Genomic DNA, 16,452 nt, shown 5'->3' with positions numbered 1-16,452 from the left:
TCTGTAAATTGGAAACCAGTACAGAGAATTCAAAAGACTGGACCAAACAGCTACATTCTAAGTCAAGGTTCAAGTTTAATCTTGCTTGCCCATTGCACATCATTTTCTTTGCACAATGCAATAGAGATGAACTTTACACATTATGCTGAAGATCAATAGATGCAAACTCTATCAGGGTAACAGGGCAAGTAATTCCCAGAGAGTCTGCTGCAAGGGACCTCAAGGGTCAAGCCATCCAAATTCCTGCATTATGCCGAGATTTGCTAGACCTAAACTATTCTTGACAGATGCTTATTATGCTCTTCTAAACGTTACTGCCAGGATCTTACTCCGTAAGAACAAAAATGTAATTGGTCTATCTCTATGTCAAGCAACAGAAATACATCCAATATCACAATAGGCTGACACTGAATGCCTTTTTGGTTGAGAATGAGAACAAGGAGAACAGAGGACTGTGACATCAACATGTGATGACTAGCCTTTTTTGTTTTATGAGTAGAATTATTGTAGAAATGTGGCAATGTATTTTCTGTCCAGCCAACTTTTTGTTCAGGAAAAAAATATTCATTTACATTCTAGCCTGTTATCTTCTAGGATCATGAGAAACTAGCAAGCTACCCTAGGGATGACATTAATCTTACCCTCCCCCATGAACTCCCTCCACAATTACTCTACATTTTAATATGCATCTTTGTTTGCTAATGTAGTAAATTCTCCTTGCTGAATGGCAGTTTTCTTGCAGATGATAATGCAACTGCAGCATGAGAGACTACTTAGGCTGATGCAGAGCCCCATCTCACTTCTTCCCACTAGGAAGCAATTACAAGTGGTGCCAATGGAGGATGTGCATTTTATGTGCATTTTGGTTACAAAGCCAGCTGGGTGACCTTGGGCCAGTCACTTTCTGTCAGCCCTAGGAAGAAGACAATGGCAAACCAATTCTGAAATACCTTGCCAAGAAGAAAATTAAAGATATCTAGAGAGGAAAGAATTGGGCACATTTTTTCACTCGACTGTCATCCTAGGGAATGTTTATTTCTTCTTTGCCCTTCTTTTATTAAGAAAGATCAGTTCTGAGTTACCATCATAATAATGTATGGGCAGATGGTGAGTCTTAGGCTGCTCTCAGAAATTGTACAGTGAATAAAAGGGACATATGGGGTTTATGTGATGGAATGTCTTTGTAAAATAGAGGAGGCATTAAGACAGTTAAGGGAAAAAGCAAGGGCCAATGCAGGAGAATTTTGACTGCAGGGAAGAAGCAGCAGAAGAAAATTAGAGTAACTTCCCTTTAACCACACTAGGATAGGTTCTTTGATAGGCATTTAACATACAGTTGCATTTCTCTACTAGCAACAAAAATCTTTTCAGAAATCCAAGTGGTTCGTATTTCTTGAAAGCTTGAAAGTTTATTAACATGTTTGACCTCTCAGTCGCATATAAACCTTAACTCTAACCTTAACCCTATCACTCAAATAAAACCACCCTATTTTCTTTGGTTACTATGAAAGACATTTAATTTGAATTTCATTTCCTGAATGTCAACCATATTTTTGAAAGATTCTTGAACTTGTGCTCTTAGGATATGTTATGACAACAGCCCCATAGTAATTCCTAGTCAGCCCTGTGATCAGAAATGATCAGAGCTGTTGCCTCAGCATACCTGAAAGGCACAAGGTTGGCAACAGTTGTTTTAGTAGACAATGTTTTGGTCTTCCTCAATGTGTCACACAGAGTCTTCCAAGTAGGAAATTCCTTTTTTCCCCTCAGAAGAGACCCTTGCCTTGTTGAAATGCATCCACCCAAAGATCTGGGTGGTCCTGATCTGGGTGGTTCAAACTCTGGGTGGCCTATTAGCATTTTTTAAGTTCTGAAGACTTGCCTGTTTCCTAAGCATTAAGACCAGCTAGGCAAGCACTGTTATGGATGGGATTTTAGGACTGGAATGTATCATGGGCATCATGGGCTATTATTTTTCATTACTGGGGTTTTAAAATCTTTGTGTGCTACCCAGAATCACTTCTGTGAGACAAGTGACCATATAGATTGTCTTGATTAATTAATGGATTGATTTCTGGAAAAGACATTGTGATTCCTGGCAGCCTCAATTTCAAAGTGTCAGAATACAGCATCAGAGTTCTATATTTATAATATAGGATCTATATACTCATATTTTGACTTTGTGCACTGCCACCATTAAGCATAATTCAAAACTATTTTCTGTCATCATTGAATGCTTACCTTTCCATGTGGTGCAAGTCTAACTAACTTGTAAGCTCAACTTTTTTTTTTGAGACACCCATTGGAGACATACCTGTATTTGAACGTTTTTTGGGGGTTTTAAGACTTCGGCACCTGCTGCTGATGGAGCTGCTGTTCTCACTCATAGAGTCTTGTGCAGAAGAAGTGCTTCCTGTGGCTTCACTGTCTCTGATCATGCTTTCATATCCACTGCTTCCTCCACTATGGTAGAACAGAGCTGTTTTCCCCATGGCTGGAGGAAGCTCCCCACTCAGGACACTGCTGTTGTCACTTCCATGACCACTGCTGCAGCGATGAGGCTTCCTAGGAGGTGTGATCTTGCTGTATGGTGAAGGAAGCAGGTGAACAGGGGGCTTCTTCTCTCCATGAATGCTGCTGCGTTCATCTGTGTCTGAGTTCCTGCACAGCTGCATTCCTCGGGTGCCAGCATTTCCTTGCAGCAGTTCTGAAATCCTCCCATTAACAGCTCTGAGGGGCAATTTGGAAGAAAGACCAGAGCCTCGATTCCTGCTAAGAGACTGAGTTGACCAGGACATGTTCTTTCCATTTGGAGGCAAACTTGAACTCTGTCCCACAGACTGAGGAAGGGACTTGGTTGAAAAGCTAAGGGTTTTGGTGGTGGAAGCAGCCAGGCTTCGAGCCTTTGGACTTGCCAAAAGGAGTTTGCTCACAGCAGAGATCTTTGATTGACTGGCTTTTGGTGAAGCTCCTGCAGACTGGGAAAAGCCTGAGTTTGTTGGAGAGGATATTGCATTGCGGTTGAGGCTTCTGCTGGCTCTGGGCATGGTGGTGTCTTTTCCAATGTTCATCTTGGAGCTGACAGAGGATAGACTTTCTGCCCTTTCCAAAGACAGGCACTCGTAATGACTCCCATTAGACCTTCCAAGAGAATTGGTTCTGCTAGCCAACTGTTCTAATTTTGCACTAAATAATTTACTGCTGCTATTGCTCCCACTCTCCATACTGGAACCTTTTTGTTTCCCACTTGGTTCATCAGGAAAGCTAGCCAAAAAAGATGGTGATTGGTTGGAAGGGCTGCTGGTGCTACTGCTACAAGCATTGTGCTGGGGACTGGCTCTATTCTTCTGGTCAAGGCTAGACTTCCTCACAGGAGGTAATGGTGGTGTTCCTTTGGGGCGGGTTAGAACACCGTGCTTGGGAGAAGCTACCTTTCTTTCCAAGCTAGCTTTCGACATTTGGGATGACACAGAAGAGCTCATGCCACCACTCTCCTCTATGTAATGATAGGAAACGACATCCAGTTCCTCCAACTTATTGGTCTTCTGGAATCCTCTGCTAAGGCTGACATTTTTCAAACTTTCAGTAGAATGAAGGGAGCTGTGGGTTGCAGAACCAGGCAGTCCCACTTCACATTCATCTACTACCCTTCTTGGGTTTTCAGTTCCTGGTGAACTTGAAATCTCTCCACTGCTGCTACTGAACCTGTCGGCAGAATTTTGTCTCTTATTTTGCTCTGGTACTGTTTCAACCTTGAGACCATGTTCATTTTTTACACAATCTTCCCTTTTTAGCCAAGGATCATCAAATTTTAGGTCTTTTCTTGCATTGGATTCTTTTCCCTCATGAAGATAGGAAGTTCTGGCTGATGATGATACTGCTGATATGGCCTCATGACCTTCTTGGGCCTTAAAAGAATTGACAGCAATACGTGGGAATACTGTAATGTTAGTCTTCATTGGAATGAACCCTTCGCAACCGCTTACACTTGTAGTGTTTGATATTGTGACTGTAGTCTTTTCCAGGGCTGATATTTTACAGCTTCTGATGGGAGATAATTTATTAGTATTTCTGTCAACCCCTTCGGGTGATACAAACATATCCTCAGTACAACGGTTTTGCTTGTCATTTATGCAAACTGCTTTTGAAAGTTCAGAAGGAGGAGCTTCTGCCATTGCTTCTCCATGACCATAGCACGCCTGTGCTATAAAACTGTGGCATGACTGTTCCCCATCACTTCCAGTACTCATTTCACTCAGCCATGAGCTAATAGAGGAACGTCTACTTTCCGCTTCTTCAGCTTTGTCCACCAGCCCCATTTTTGGAAGGGGCAGGAACTGGGTAATGCTTACTTCAGAAATAGGAGCTGTGCTGGAGTAGCACTCGAGATCTTCACTAATACTGCTGATAATGCTAACTGGTCTAGACCCGGAAGCCAATGCTTGTACAGAACAATCACTGTTAAAACTGATGATACTTGTTGGCCGCCCATTTTCCAAAACACCACTAATGGTCAGCTCTTCAACTAGGGTAAACACCAGCTCATCCTCCCCATTAAGTTCTAAGGGCTGCTGCACAGTGACCATAGTTGTGCTCAAAATCTCCTGCTTTGACTCTGGAGATAGGGATTCCTGTTGCTGCTCTGCTTTTTCAATAACCTCTGCGTAATCGATGTTGCCAGAAGAAAGTGACTTTTTCAAGATTTGAGGACTCATGCCAATGGGAGGGGTGCGGATCTCGGATTGCATTAGAGATTCACTGGATACCATACCCGAATCTTTGCTTAATGATGATGGTGGAGGGGCTGGGTTTGGCAATACCCCTTTCTGAGTATAAACTTTGCACCTCTGAGAAGGAGAAGCTGGTGGTTTGTAATCGGAGGCCTTTGAAAGGCTTGCAATACCAAGCCGCGGTGATCCCATCGGCCGTGGCTTATTTTCTAGGAAGCCACCGCTATTAAGGCTTTCTCGACTGCTTTGCAGGTCTGTGCAGTGAGGTTGTTGAGAACTGTTAATCTGACTACTAGGACTGCCTGTAACATTCCAATGGGCCTGAGGAGTAGAAATCTCATTAAGCATCCTACTGTGAACAGGGGAGTGACTTCCCTGGATTTGGCTGGCGGTAGCATTTAAGTTTTCCTTGGCATCTTTATCAGGTTCCTGGCAGACCACCAAGTCATCTTCCCTGCTTGGATCTGATGCACTACAGTGCTCTGTCTCTTGGCCTGATAAAGGACATTTAGTCACTGGGTCTGAGTTAAACTGAACTGGTAGTTCTTCAAAAAGAAATCCATTTGTCTCTTCACTGCCATCAATGCAGTCTAATCTCTCTTGGAGTTCTGCAAATGTATTGCACTTCAAGCAATCTCTTTCAGGGGCCGTCTCATTCATTTCTTCCAACTTGCCTTCATTTTTAGCTTTCTGAAGAGCAGGAACTATAGGGACAAAATCAGGAGGGCCTTCATTATCAGTCAGCTCCTTGTCAGAAAGAGCTGTTCCATTAGGACCAACATAAATGACAGTGTCACATGATTGTTCACTGCTGGAAGAATAATCTGGATCACTTGACAAATGAAGAATTGGGAAGTCTGGATCAACAACGTTCCGTGAATGGAAAGGTCTAAGTTGGGTTGGTCTCCTCATTCTCCCTTCTTCACAAGAGCTTTCTCCTCCAGAAGAGCTTGATGTATACTAGAAATCAGAAGAGGGATAAAAAGTTAGAAGTCCAAAAAATGCTTTCCAGAACCAATGCACTTAGGTAAGCAGTGATACGTATTGTAGTACTTGGGATGCCATTGTGTAATGGGGCCTCATTCAGGATAAGCCTTTCCCAATCTGATGCTCTCCAAATGTGTTGGAATAATAATTCTCAAAATACTCAGTTATAATGCTCAATGGGAATTTTGACAGTTCTGGACCCAACACATGTGGGGGGTACTAGAATGGGAGAGTGCTGTAATTTGTCACAGTGTATTAGGGACTATCCCCACAACAGTCATGCTGTCTGATGTCATGGAGAAAATGGTCAAATCCTTACAGCACTTAACTGCACTGATTGTTTGTGCATTTTAATCAGGTGTATACACACACACAGACATACACACAAACACAAAGTGATCATATTGCTATTTCGGATAGCATCATCATGAGTAAAAAATAATTTTGAGGTGAAAAGAATACTAACTGATTTCAAGCATTTTAATTCTTTAGTGAACTCTACACATTCATTATAAAATTTGCAAACATTACAAAATTTGCAAACATTCAGATGCACAGAGAAGCAATGTGATCCTCAGAAATCCATCTAAAGTTATCTTTTCAGCCACTCACTATCCCTTAATACAATGATATTACAGAGTCAATTATTATGCAGCCTAATTAAAAAACCCCAAATTACACTTACTAGATGGCTTAATGAGTCATATTTTTGATACTGTTGTTTAAGTGCATAACTTGGGAAGGTTCTGATAATGCTGGAAGATGATAGTAGCTGATCTTGCTGTTCTCTGATGCTTTCAAATCTCCCACACTATCTGCTCCTCCAATAGAGAGTTTTCACTGGATCTCATACAAGGCTCAAAATACTGATTGATATGTTAGGCCTATAATTAGCCAGGTGAAGATGCTTCCATAGGAGGAAAAAAAATGACCCTTCTTCCCTTAGGTTATGGATTTTGTTTTGCTCACTTTCAACAACCACAGAATCCCCAAGAGCTACCAATGGACATTTGAAAATGAAGTTAATTCACTCTTACAAAAAAAAGTCTAAGTGTTTTCAGCTAGCACTTCTAACAGAAACACTGATAGGAAATGTTGGAACTGTTGAAGTTAAGGCAAGATCTGGAAGACAAGAAAGATTTCTGCTAGAACTGTCTCCATTCTGGTCAGATCTGAAAAACAGTCCACAATGCAAATGACCTTTTGAAAAGTTTGGCTAGCACTGGGTCTGTATTTATACACAGATTCACAATATAGCATTTCTTAAACAGCAATAAACTGCATGGGAGAGTTCCCAGAAAGAAATCTTTAACCATAATTATGAAAGTAATTGTTTATTTGTTTACTTGACTTAGATGCCACCCACCAAATTCAATTCTGGGCTAAAGAATTTAAAAGGGATAAACCTGAAAAGTTTTGAAAGAAAATGGTCAGATCAATAAAACAAAAACTGAACTATTTGGGTATGATAACAGAAGACCCATTTGAAGAAAGAACAGAGCATTTGAAGGAAATAACACATTACTAATTATGTGGGGATGGCTCTGTTATGGTTTATGGTTGTGTGGAAGCCAATGATACAGTAAATATTGTGGGGGAAAGGAAGAATGGATTCAATTAAATATCAACACACTCTAGATGTCCCTCAGTCACTGAAGAAATTGAATCTGAAAATAAGCTGGATGTTTCAACAGGACAATGATCTGACTCCACTCTTGCAAAATCAGCCATAACATACTTGCAGGAAAGAAAGATAAACATTTTGGAATGGCCTTCACAGTCCTCAGAGTTGAACGAGATTAAAAATCTGTGAAAAGACATCAAACCGAGAGTGCGTGCAGAGATAACTAAGAGTGCCTCTGAGCTGAAAGAATTCTATGAGGAGGAACAAACAAACAAAAAAAATCTAAAATAAAGAATAGAAAGCCTGTTTGCTGGCTCAGGAAATATTTGTAAGTTGTTATTTCCACTAAAGATGCTAGAAAATATTAACTGAAATAATATCCAAAGTTCTTCACCTGCCATGTAAATTCCTTTCTTATTGTGAAACTGTAAACAACTGCATATAAATAAAAAGTATGTGTTTCCCAATTTTCAGTGGGGAACAACAATGTAAAAAGTATTTTATTTATTCATTTATTTATCAGTCAAATAGCTGCCCATCTCATGGAAGTGACTGGGCGACAGACAGCAAACGTTAATACATCTGTTTAAATATTTTAAAAATACCAAGCCCAGAGCCCCCATTGAAAACAGCACTGAAAATTCATGCTGTGATCTGTTTCTTGTTTGTCTTCATGTCACTTCAGCGTCGCTCTAATTTGTTAAAACAACTTTTTAAAAGATAGCACTGAGAAGTAATATTGAGCTCAATAAACACTACAGCCACAACTTCTCAGTAAATATCTTCATCTTGCAAATGTTTCATTTCTTCAGAAGATTATACAGAGTTCAGACCAGAAATTGAGCTTAATTCACACACTAACTGATAACATTGGCTTAAAATGCCCTGACATGCTTGTACTTGGAAAAAGTGATGGAGAAAATTACAGGGAAATTAACACTAATGTCACACTCAACAACCTATTGTTTTGCAGAGGTTTCTTTCCGTGAACAAACTGTTAGGGAGCAATAATTGTGGAATCTGTTCACTGATCTCAGAAAATTGATTTATAATCCACAGGCTATTAATATGAATTATGATAAAGAAAGCTGAATTTCAAGCAGCTCTCTGTACTAATAATATTCTAAGAAAAGAACACAAGTTCTCTGCCATGTATGTGGCTGTTAAAAGCACTGCATAATTCACTAAGTACAAAACATATGACTCCCCCCCTCCTTTCCACACATACTCTTAAATGTACTGCCACACGCTCAAAACCATGACTATTGATTTCCGTAGAGGTGGCCTTCCATTTATTTACGACCTTGGGCTGCTTTGCTTTTTTCCAATGAATGACAACCAAAGACTGCCCTTACCTTAGTTTTCTTTTTCTTCATTCTTAAAACCCTGGATGCAATCTGGATAGTAGAAAGGGTTTCAGCATAGTTTCCTGCAGCTGCTGAAATGTGAGCTATCATGGTGGTACGGCAGTTCATGTTCCCAAGGGACTCTCGGAGCAACATGGTCAGCTTGCTGTCTCTGCCAAATAAAAAGAATTAAGACTGCATTAGTGAGTGATGTTTCACTAGCACTGTCAGGATCAGACCTGGGGTTTTAGCAGGATTTCATCCTTTTAATGGAATGCTAATTAGCACGGTTCTTAACGATTCTAGTGTACTACACGTGCAGTTGAACAAGTTGGCAAATGATGGTGGAAAGAGCTTCTCTTTTTTGTATATTTTCCTGCTACTGCCTTCAACAGGGGAAACTGACTTGTGGAAAGTCAGAATTTCCAGGGAAAATTCTACTGCATCAAAACAATAAAACACAAAGGAAGAAGAAGAAGACCTCCAGAAACAGCACTGGCTTCATCTCTGCTGATTTCTTTTCGATGAACGAAGATAAGATTGGTTTCTGCCGTTTATGTTTCTGCCACATTCCGAGCAAACTAAATGGGCTCAGTTTTAAAATTCTAATGTCCTGCCACCTTTTTTTCTTGCACACTCTCTGATGGTAATCAGACCTGGAAATGGTACTGCATAACAATTGCTTTGGCAATGAAGAACCTGGGCAAATGAGAATGCTATCGGTTTATTCCTATGTGCAAGTGTGAGCTGTAAAAATTAAGCAAAAGTGAGAAAAGAATGAATGAAACAAAGAAAGACAGACAGAAAGAAAGACCTTGCTGTTGTCAGCAGTATCTAAGACAATTCAGAAGTAAAATAGTCCCTATGTGTATTTGCTGGTGATGAGAAGCATTAATTCAGTGCTACTAACATGAGCATCCACTGGGAGCTTCTTCTGTGAAAGCTCTGCTAAAATGGATAGGAATTGAGCAGGAGAAATCTGTGATTCACTTAAAAACTATGCCCCGTTATTTCTTAATGAGATTCCTCTCCTACTGAAATGCCAAACAGCAGCTCTTCAAATGGTAATGACATGTACTTCTGACAGATTAGTCACACTGCCTTGGTTGTCTGCAAAGGAATAGAATAGAATACGTATATTTATATGTCTCTCTCTCTCTCTCTCTCTCTCTCTCTGTATGCATGTGAGATAGAGATATGGTATGTGTATGTCTATGTGTACATGTGTGTATGTCTGTGTCTGTGTATACATATTATGTACGTTTGTATATGTGGATGTGGGTATATACAGAGATTCATTTGTAAGGATTCAGAAGGACTGTTTTCTTCCTCTAAATTTCCTCTAATTCTCCCCCGCCCCAACACACACATTCCTGAATATGTACACCAGGAATGAAAATAGATTTGTGGGTACAGTGCGATAATGAATATTAAAATATCCTGCCACGCTGTATTTTATAGAATCAATAGTCATAAAATGAAATTGGTTCTAATTTTGATGTGGTCTTCTAACACTAAAATGAGTTGGAGGAGAGATGTTCCAGACAAGACTTTCAATACATATGCCTGCTCTATCATTGAAAAGTGGCCCTGGTGAGCCGGTCCCAGGTGCATCTCTTCAAGGCACACCTACTTTCATTAATATATACAGAGAAATTTAACAGATTCACAACACACTTAAAACCACCTCCTTCAAGGGTTACTTTCTGCTCCAGATGTAACACATATAGTTTGGTTATCCCCTATTATTATTGGTATTTGGGATTCTTCAATAGGATTAACATGCTATCTATAACAGCTATATGTTAAAGGTGCATATATCACCAGTATCTGAAATCTTTTCAATTATGTCTGTCAACTAAATGAATTGTAAAATCGAGAGCCCATTCGAAGCAAAAGCATGTTTCTAAGTGTTCGTTAACATCTGAATTAGGGTTGGATGTTGTTGTGTTTTTTTAAAAAAAATCAAGTAAAAGACTTTCAAATAATATTCTTAATATTTTTAGAATTGTTTTGTTCATAAGGAACGGTTGCTGGAATTGGGTATGTCTAGTTTAATGAAGAGAAGGACGAGGGGACACATGCTAGCAGTGTTCCAATATCTCAGGGGCTGCCACAAAGAAGAGGGAGCCAAGCTATTCTCCAAAGCATCTGAAGGCAGGACAAGAAGCAACGGATGGAAACTAACCAGAGAGAAGCAACCTAGAACTAAGGAGAAATTTCCTGACAGTTAGAACAATTAACCAGTGGAACAACCTGCCTCCAGAAACTGTGAATGCTCCAACACTGGAAGTTTTTAACAAGAGACTGGGCAGCCATTTGTCTGAAATGGTATAGTGCAGGGATAGGCAACCTTGGCTCTTTTATGACTCGTGGACTTCAACTCCCAGAATTCCTGAGCCAGCCTGGCTCAGGAATTCTGGGAGTTGAAGTCCACGAGTCATAAAAGAGCCAAGGTTGCCTATCCCTGGTATAGTGCCTGAGCAGTGGTTGGACTAGATGACTCAAAGTTCCTTTCCAACATTGTTGTTGTTATATCCAGGACTTACCCATCTCTTTTCCCTTTTTGAAAGTGTTATTATGCTTATTTTGAATCTATACCAACATTTCAGTCTTGTGGAATATAAGTATTTTGCTAATTTCACCTAATTATTTTTAAAGCATATTTATATGGAAAGTATAATAAAAACATTATTGATTTGTTTATGGAAATAATGGACCAAAGGAGCGATGTGAAGTTCTAAATTTGGGTGAAACATTCATTTGGTACAGGTAGTCTTGTAGTTAGTTTTAGCAACTAACTTGTTTAGTGATTGTCTGCAATTACAACAGTGATCAAAAAGTAGCTTTGTGACCAGACCTCACATTTACAACTTTCATAGGTCTGTAAAGCAAAAGAAAGCCGAGGAAGATTATTTGCACAGTCATGGTTTCACTTAGTGACTGCTTTGCTTAATCATTGAGTTACTGAGTGCTTGGCCAGTCCCAATTGTGGTCGCTAAATAAGGACTACCTATACTGTTAAAAGTAGATTTGGGGAGAAGAAATGGATATAGAAGACAAAGGAAATTTCAGAAAGAAAATAGAGTGAAAGAATGACAGCAGGAAGAAAAAAGAACAAGGTCTAAATGTATGAAGTGAATAAAAGGAAATAGGTTGTGGAATTTGTATGAAACAAAGAGAAAAGAACTATGTAACAGTATGAAGTTACATTAATAAGAAGTATGAAAAAGGTTGTTTGATGAAATGTTGAAGTAAAAGTATAAAAAATTTCAGTGGCATTTCATAATTCTATTATCTTGAAGTTACCCTATTGCCACATGATTTACATGGGGACTGAACAAAATGCAGTGGCCTGACTTCTGATTAAAAAAATAGGGTCAGCATGCTACACTTATACTGGGGCTACTGGTTAACAATAGACTTCCAGGTCACACTCAGAATACTGGTTTAACCTTCATGGCTTAGCATCTGTGTACTTGGAATCAACACACTCTGCGAGTTCTTCCTAAATGGGATTTCTCAAACTCCCCACTAAAAGTGAGATTAAAGAGGTGGAAGGCCAGAGGTGAGTCAATATGGCAATATAAAAATTTACATATAAAATGTAAATCTTTAAAATGAGGATAACAATGTAACATCAAAAACATATTCATAAAGTCTACTCTATTGTTCTACTGTTATAGAACCAGCAATTCTTTAAAATTGTTTATGATACTTGGATGCAATTATATTCACATAGAAAGCGTTAGTTGGAGTAGTCTTATCTCAATAAATGTAATAACTTCCTGGGGGAAAAAATGTTATGAAAGCTTCCCAGTATTTCTCCTTTTTATAGTTAACATTCTTCTTGTTTCTAAAAAGTCTTTTCACCACATTAAACCTTTATTTCAAGGATGTATTTCTACGCTTTTGCGTTGAAAAGCTTTTAAGATATCTGTAGCCTTGATTCTAAATATATCATATGAAGTCTATTAAATGCCTGGGAAGTTGTGGAAATATATTACAGCAAGGCCACAGACATTGCTCTGAATTGCTCTTTGTCCTTTAGGTACCATTTAAGTTGTTGGCTTTAATCTCTCAAGTACTTGGTTGGCCAGTTTGCACATAATGATAATCTCTCAAGTGCATTTAATGAGGTAGTAAACAATGATCAGTCGTGCCAGTTCTTCTGTCCATGACAGTGACTAAATAATCAGGAAAGTCTGTGGTTTATTTAGCATTATAAGCAATCCATGTTCCCTGATTTATTCTGTCACAACTCCAATGCCTGAATGAGGTCTCTAACTTTGTTTTGTTTAGCTGCTCCCACTGGGAGAAAAAAAACATGTAGGAGCAATTAAATTGCACACATTAAAACACTTGCTAAATAACTGTATTTATCAAAACTATATCTAATGGAATATACCCTTTCATAAACCTGATTTTTACAGTTCCACTAGTTCATTTGTTGTTTCTAAAAACAGCAGTTTTGCTGTTACTGGTAGAGACTAGGAAAGGGAAGAACAAGATGCGGGCAAGAAAGAACCAGTTTATTAATGCAGATGCTGATACCTGACCTGAGCAGTGATGTGTTTACTTAGACAGCATGACGCATCCACATTAAGAAGGGATTAGAAAATGCCCAGTTAGAAACATAACAATTAAGACTGCTCTTGGTTGCTTATTTGCCTTAGAAGGTAAGTTTGCTGCTTTTTAAGAATGTTTGTTTTTCAATGGAAAAATGGAATAATATAAGGCCATTGAAAAAAAGAAGATGAATGAGAAATCATAACACTGCAGGAACTTATGCAGATGAGGAAAGAACATCTGACATGAAACCTAGTTCTGGAGAAAGTTTAATGAAGGGCTGTGCTACCAATATAAGAAAATTGCAGCGAAGCTCCATCCATCCATCCAATTTGTAAAGCCAGCCATCTCAACAGTGACTCTAGATGGCAAATAAAAAGTGAAAACAACTACAATAATACAAAATTTAAAATACATAGCAGCTTAACCGTAAGGAGGGAGGGAGGGAGGAATTTTATGTACTCTCAGGCTGGGACCAAGTTTTACTTTCCAAGCAGGAGCAATAGTTTACTTAAATACAGTAAAAGCATTGGTCATAAATCAAGTCACATCCACTACCATAAAGGAAACAGGAGGGGGGATTTGATACTGTTTGTTTATCCTTCATAGAAAACTAGCATAAAAAAGAAGGGAGAAAGAGATTATAAGCACATGCAAAATTTCCATAAAATACCTAGCTCCCCTTTGTCAAGTCGATATAAACCAATTCTGAAAATTTTATTTCAAATGTGTGCATTTGAATGTAAAATGTACAGTGAATGTAAAATGACCTTCAGTTCACAGGCCATCTGAGGGGGAAAAAACCCTACCTCCTTATTGGATAAATTCAATAACTAAACAAGTTATAAAATTAACAACAACTGGCTAAAAACATGTCTTCCTTTCAGGTAAATACAGTATAGAATTTATATCAGGTACTATATTATTATATGTGAATATAATGAAAAGTTACAAAATTACTTCTTAATTATTTGTTTCTAAAAAGACTGACGATATTGATGCAACAAACCAAATTGTTAGTTCCAATGGATAGTTGATAGTCACTTTCTCATCATATTTAAACTAAGTCTACACACTATTACAAAGTTTGGAAGTTTTGCAGATGTGTCCAGTACTGTGTGTTGATTTAATCTTGCAGCTTCCTATGGGTATAATTAGTCAGTCCTACCACAATACATGATAGTCTGGGATGTAAACAAAAGTCTGTTAAGTTCACAATAAAGCAACTGTACTCATTTTTCTGCTGACCAGACTTAGCTTTGAATTGAGATACGCAAAAAGTTCATTATACATTCTCTGTTCATCAAGAAATATTGTAATTTCAAATTCTGTGTAACAGTAACCACCATTCCAAGCATAACATGTGTGGAAATTATTAACTTCAGTGCAGAAATCAATATCTAGCCTTTTATTTGCTCACACTTCCCTCAAAGTAAAACATCAAATGTCAGAGCAAAAGGGCAACAACAGATTACATTTAGGTCTCCAGGGAATATGGGGCCATCATCAGAAAAGTAATGTAGTCTCTCTACAGACTACACATGATGGATGTGCTTCGTTCATAAACCCTCTTTGCATTACACGGAAATCCATCTTGGGTGTTGAAATGTAACAAATTAATCAAATTGCCCTCATAAAGAACAGATGGTTTTATTTTTAGCTATACCATCTCTACCCAAACTAACCCATTCTTCTCTAACTTTATCTTGGTGATTCCTTCTACTTCTATAGGCTACAGTCAGCTGACTCCCTCTTATCCTATCTAAATCTGTCTTCCAAGAAGAAGCAAACAAAGGGAAATGTTGCTAATCACACAATTTGAGTACACTCATTTTCCTACCAATTCTGTACTTTTCTATGGATTATAATGATGGAGGGCTTTGCTATTTTTTAAATCTCTGAATAAATGGCACCATTCTCATATAAGTGCTTTTATTTTTTTGTAAATCAGTGAGCAAAACCACCAGTCACATACTGTATAACTGCTTTTGTGATTTTTCAGATTGCAATTACTTAATTTAGTTTATTGGATTTTTAATTTCACACTTTACAATCTAAATACAACACCAGTGTTCCTTCAGAATAAAGCAAGCTGCATTTTTATTATATTAAGGAAAATAATGTACGGTAAGTTATGAAGACATTAACTTAATTCTTATAGGAAACATGATTTGCTGAAAATGTAGTCTAAAAAAACAGTATTTTAAAGATACAGGTAAATAACATGCTACAAACATTTGGAAGAGGCTGGCTGAATATCCCATCATAGTTCTCTTTTCTTACAATCATCTTATATAGTAACTCTATTCCTAAAAATGCCATTAGAAGTCTTTAACTTTAATGTTTTCTTTGTCAGTGACTGACCAGTGACTTTGTGGATGAATTAAGTAATCAATACTCTCAATCAATTGCTCCAGACATCTTTTATTACCAATTAATTGTTCACCGACTCAGATTTTCCAAGCTGATAGAATATTTGGATTGTATGCTGTCAGTTACATCTGCTTGTGCTAAATCTAAACAACTGTGGAGTAGAACTGTATCATAATGATGCCCTGTATATTTTATATATGGATATGCATGTATACAGAATACAATATTTGCAAAATGACAGAACAAATTTTGATGGTGAACAGCTGAGTGACTTCTTATGGGTAAGAGAGATGAGGAACTGTTGGCTTCCTTTATAAAAAATTTTGACAATTCTTAAAATAAGCCAGTTTTAATCTGCTCAGTATGTCTAGTGTGGATTTTCAAATATAGATTGGTATGGCTCATTCTGCTTGGTTAATGGAATCAGCAGCACTGCAACTGGAAATGAAGTTACTATGTTTTAGGATTATCTTCAAACCAGCTCTAGTCCACACCAATCAAGATTGGTTAAGACCAAATTTCAATCTGACATTTCTAGCTGGTTCATATTTGGAGTAGATTTAATTTCTGTCTTTTATTTGGAATAAACATTTATTTAAAAAAAGACTTAGTCTATAATCTCTGAAAGAGATTACGATCACCATATTAAGTTTATTCCTATCATAGAGACAGCTGTATTTTCACTGGAGTTGGAAAATAAGTGAGAGATCAGACTGAATTAGAACTACAGCCTTTAGATTAATTGGTTGGTTAAAAGGAACTGAACAGGCAGAATCTCCTTAATAAATTAAGAGATAGTACATAATCAAATATCCCAGCCCTG

General features: G+C 38.1%; 1 protein-coding gene across 1 annotated transcript in view; it reads right to left on the bottom strand.

Annotated features, from left to right (window-relative positions):
• Positions 1-16,452, bottom strand: part of KIF26B (kinesin family member 26B) — a 335,272-nt gene that overhangs the window by 16,394 nt on the left and 302,426 nt on the right. Inside the window, exons 11-12 of the mRNA XM_081318941.1 lie at positions 8,697-8,859; positions 2,315-5,690 (exon numbers count right to left, since the gene is read on the bottom strand). Of these exons, the coding sequence (XP_081175067.1) occupies positions 2,315-5,690; positions 8,697-8,859 (3,539 nt within the window). The remainder of the gene's footprint in view (positions 1-2,314; positions 5,691-8,696; positions 8,860-16,452) is intronic.

This window comes from Vipera berus (assembly GCF_964194415.1).
Source record: "Vipera berus genome assembly, chromosome: 1".
NCBI classification, from domain to species: Eukaryota; Metazoa; Chordata; class Lepidosauria; order Squamata; family Viperidae; genus Vipera; species Vipera berus.
Note: the sequence above shows the minus strand (reverse complement) of the source record. Positions and strands in the feature narration are given on the sequence as shown.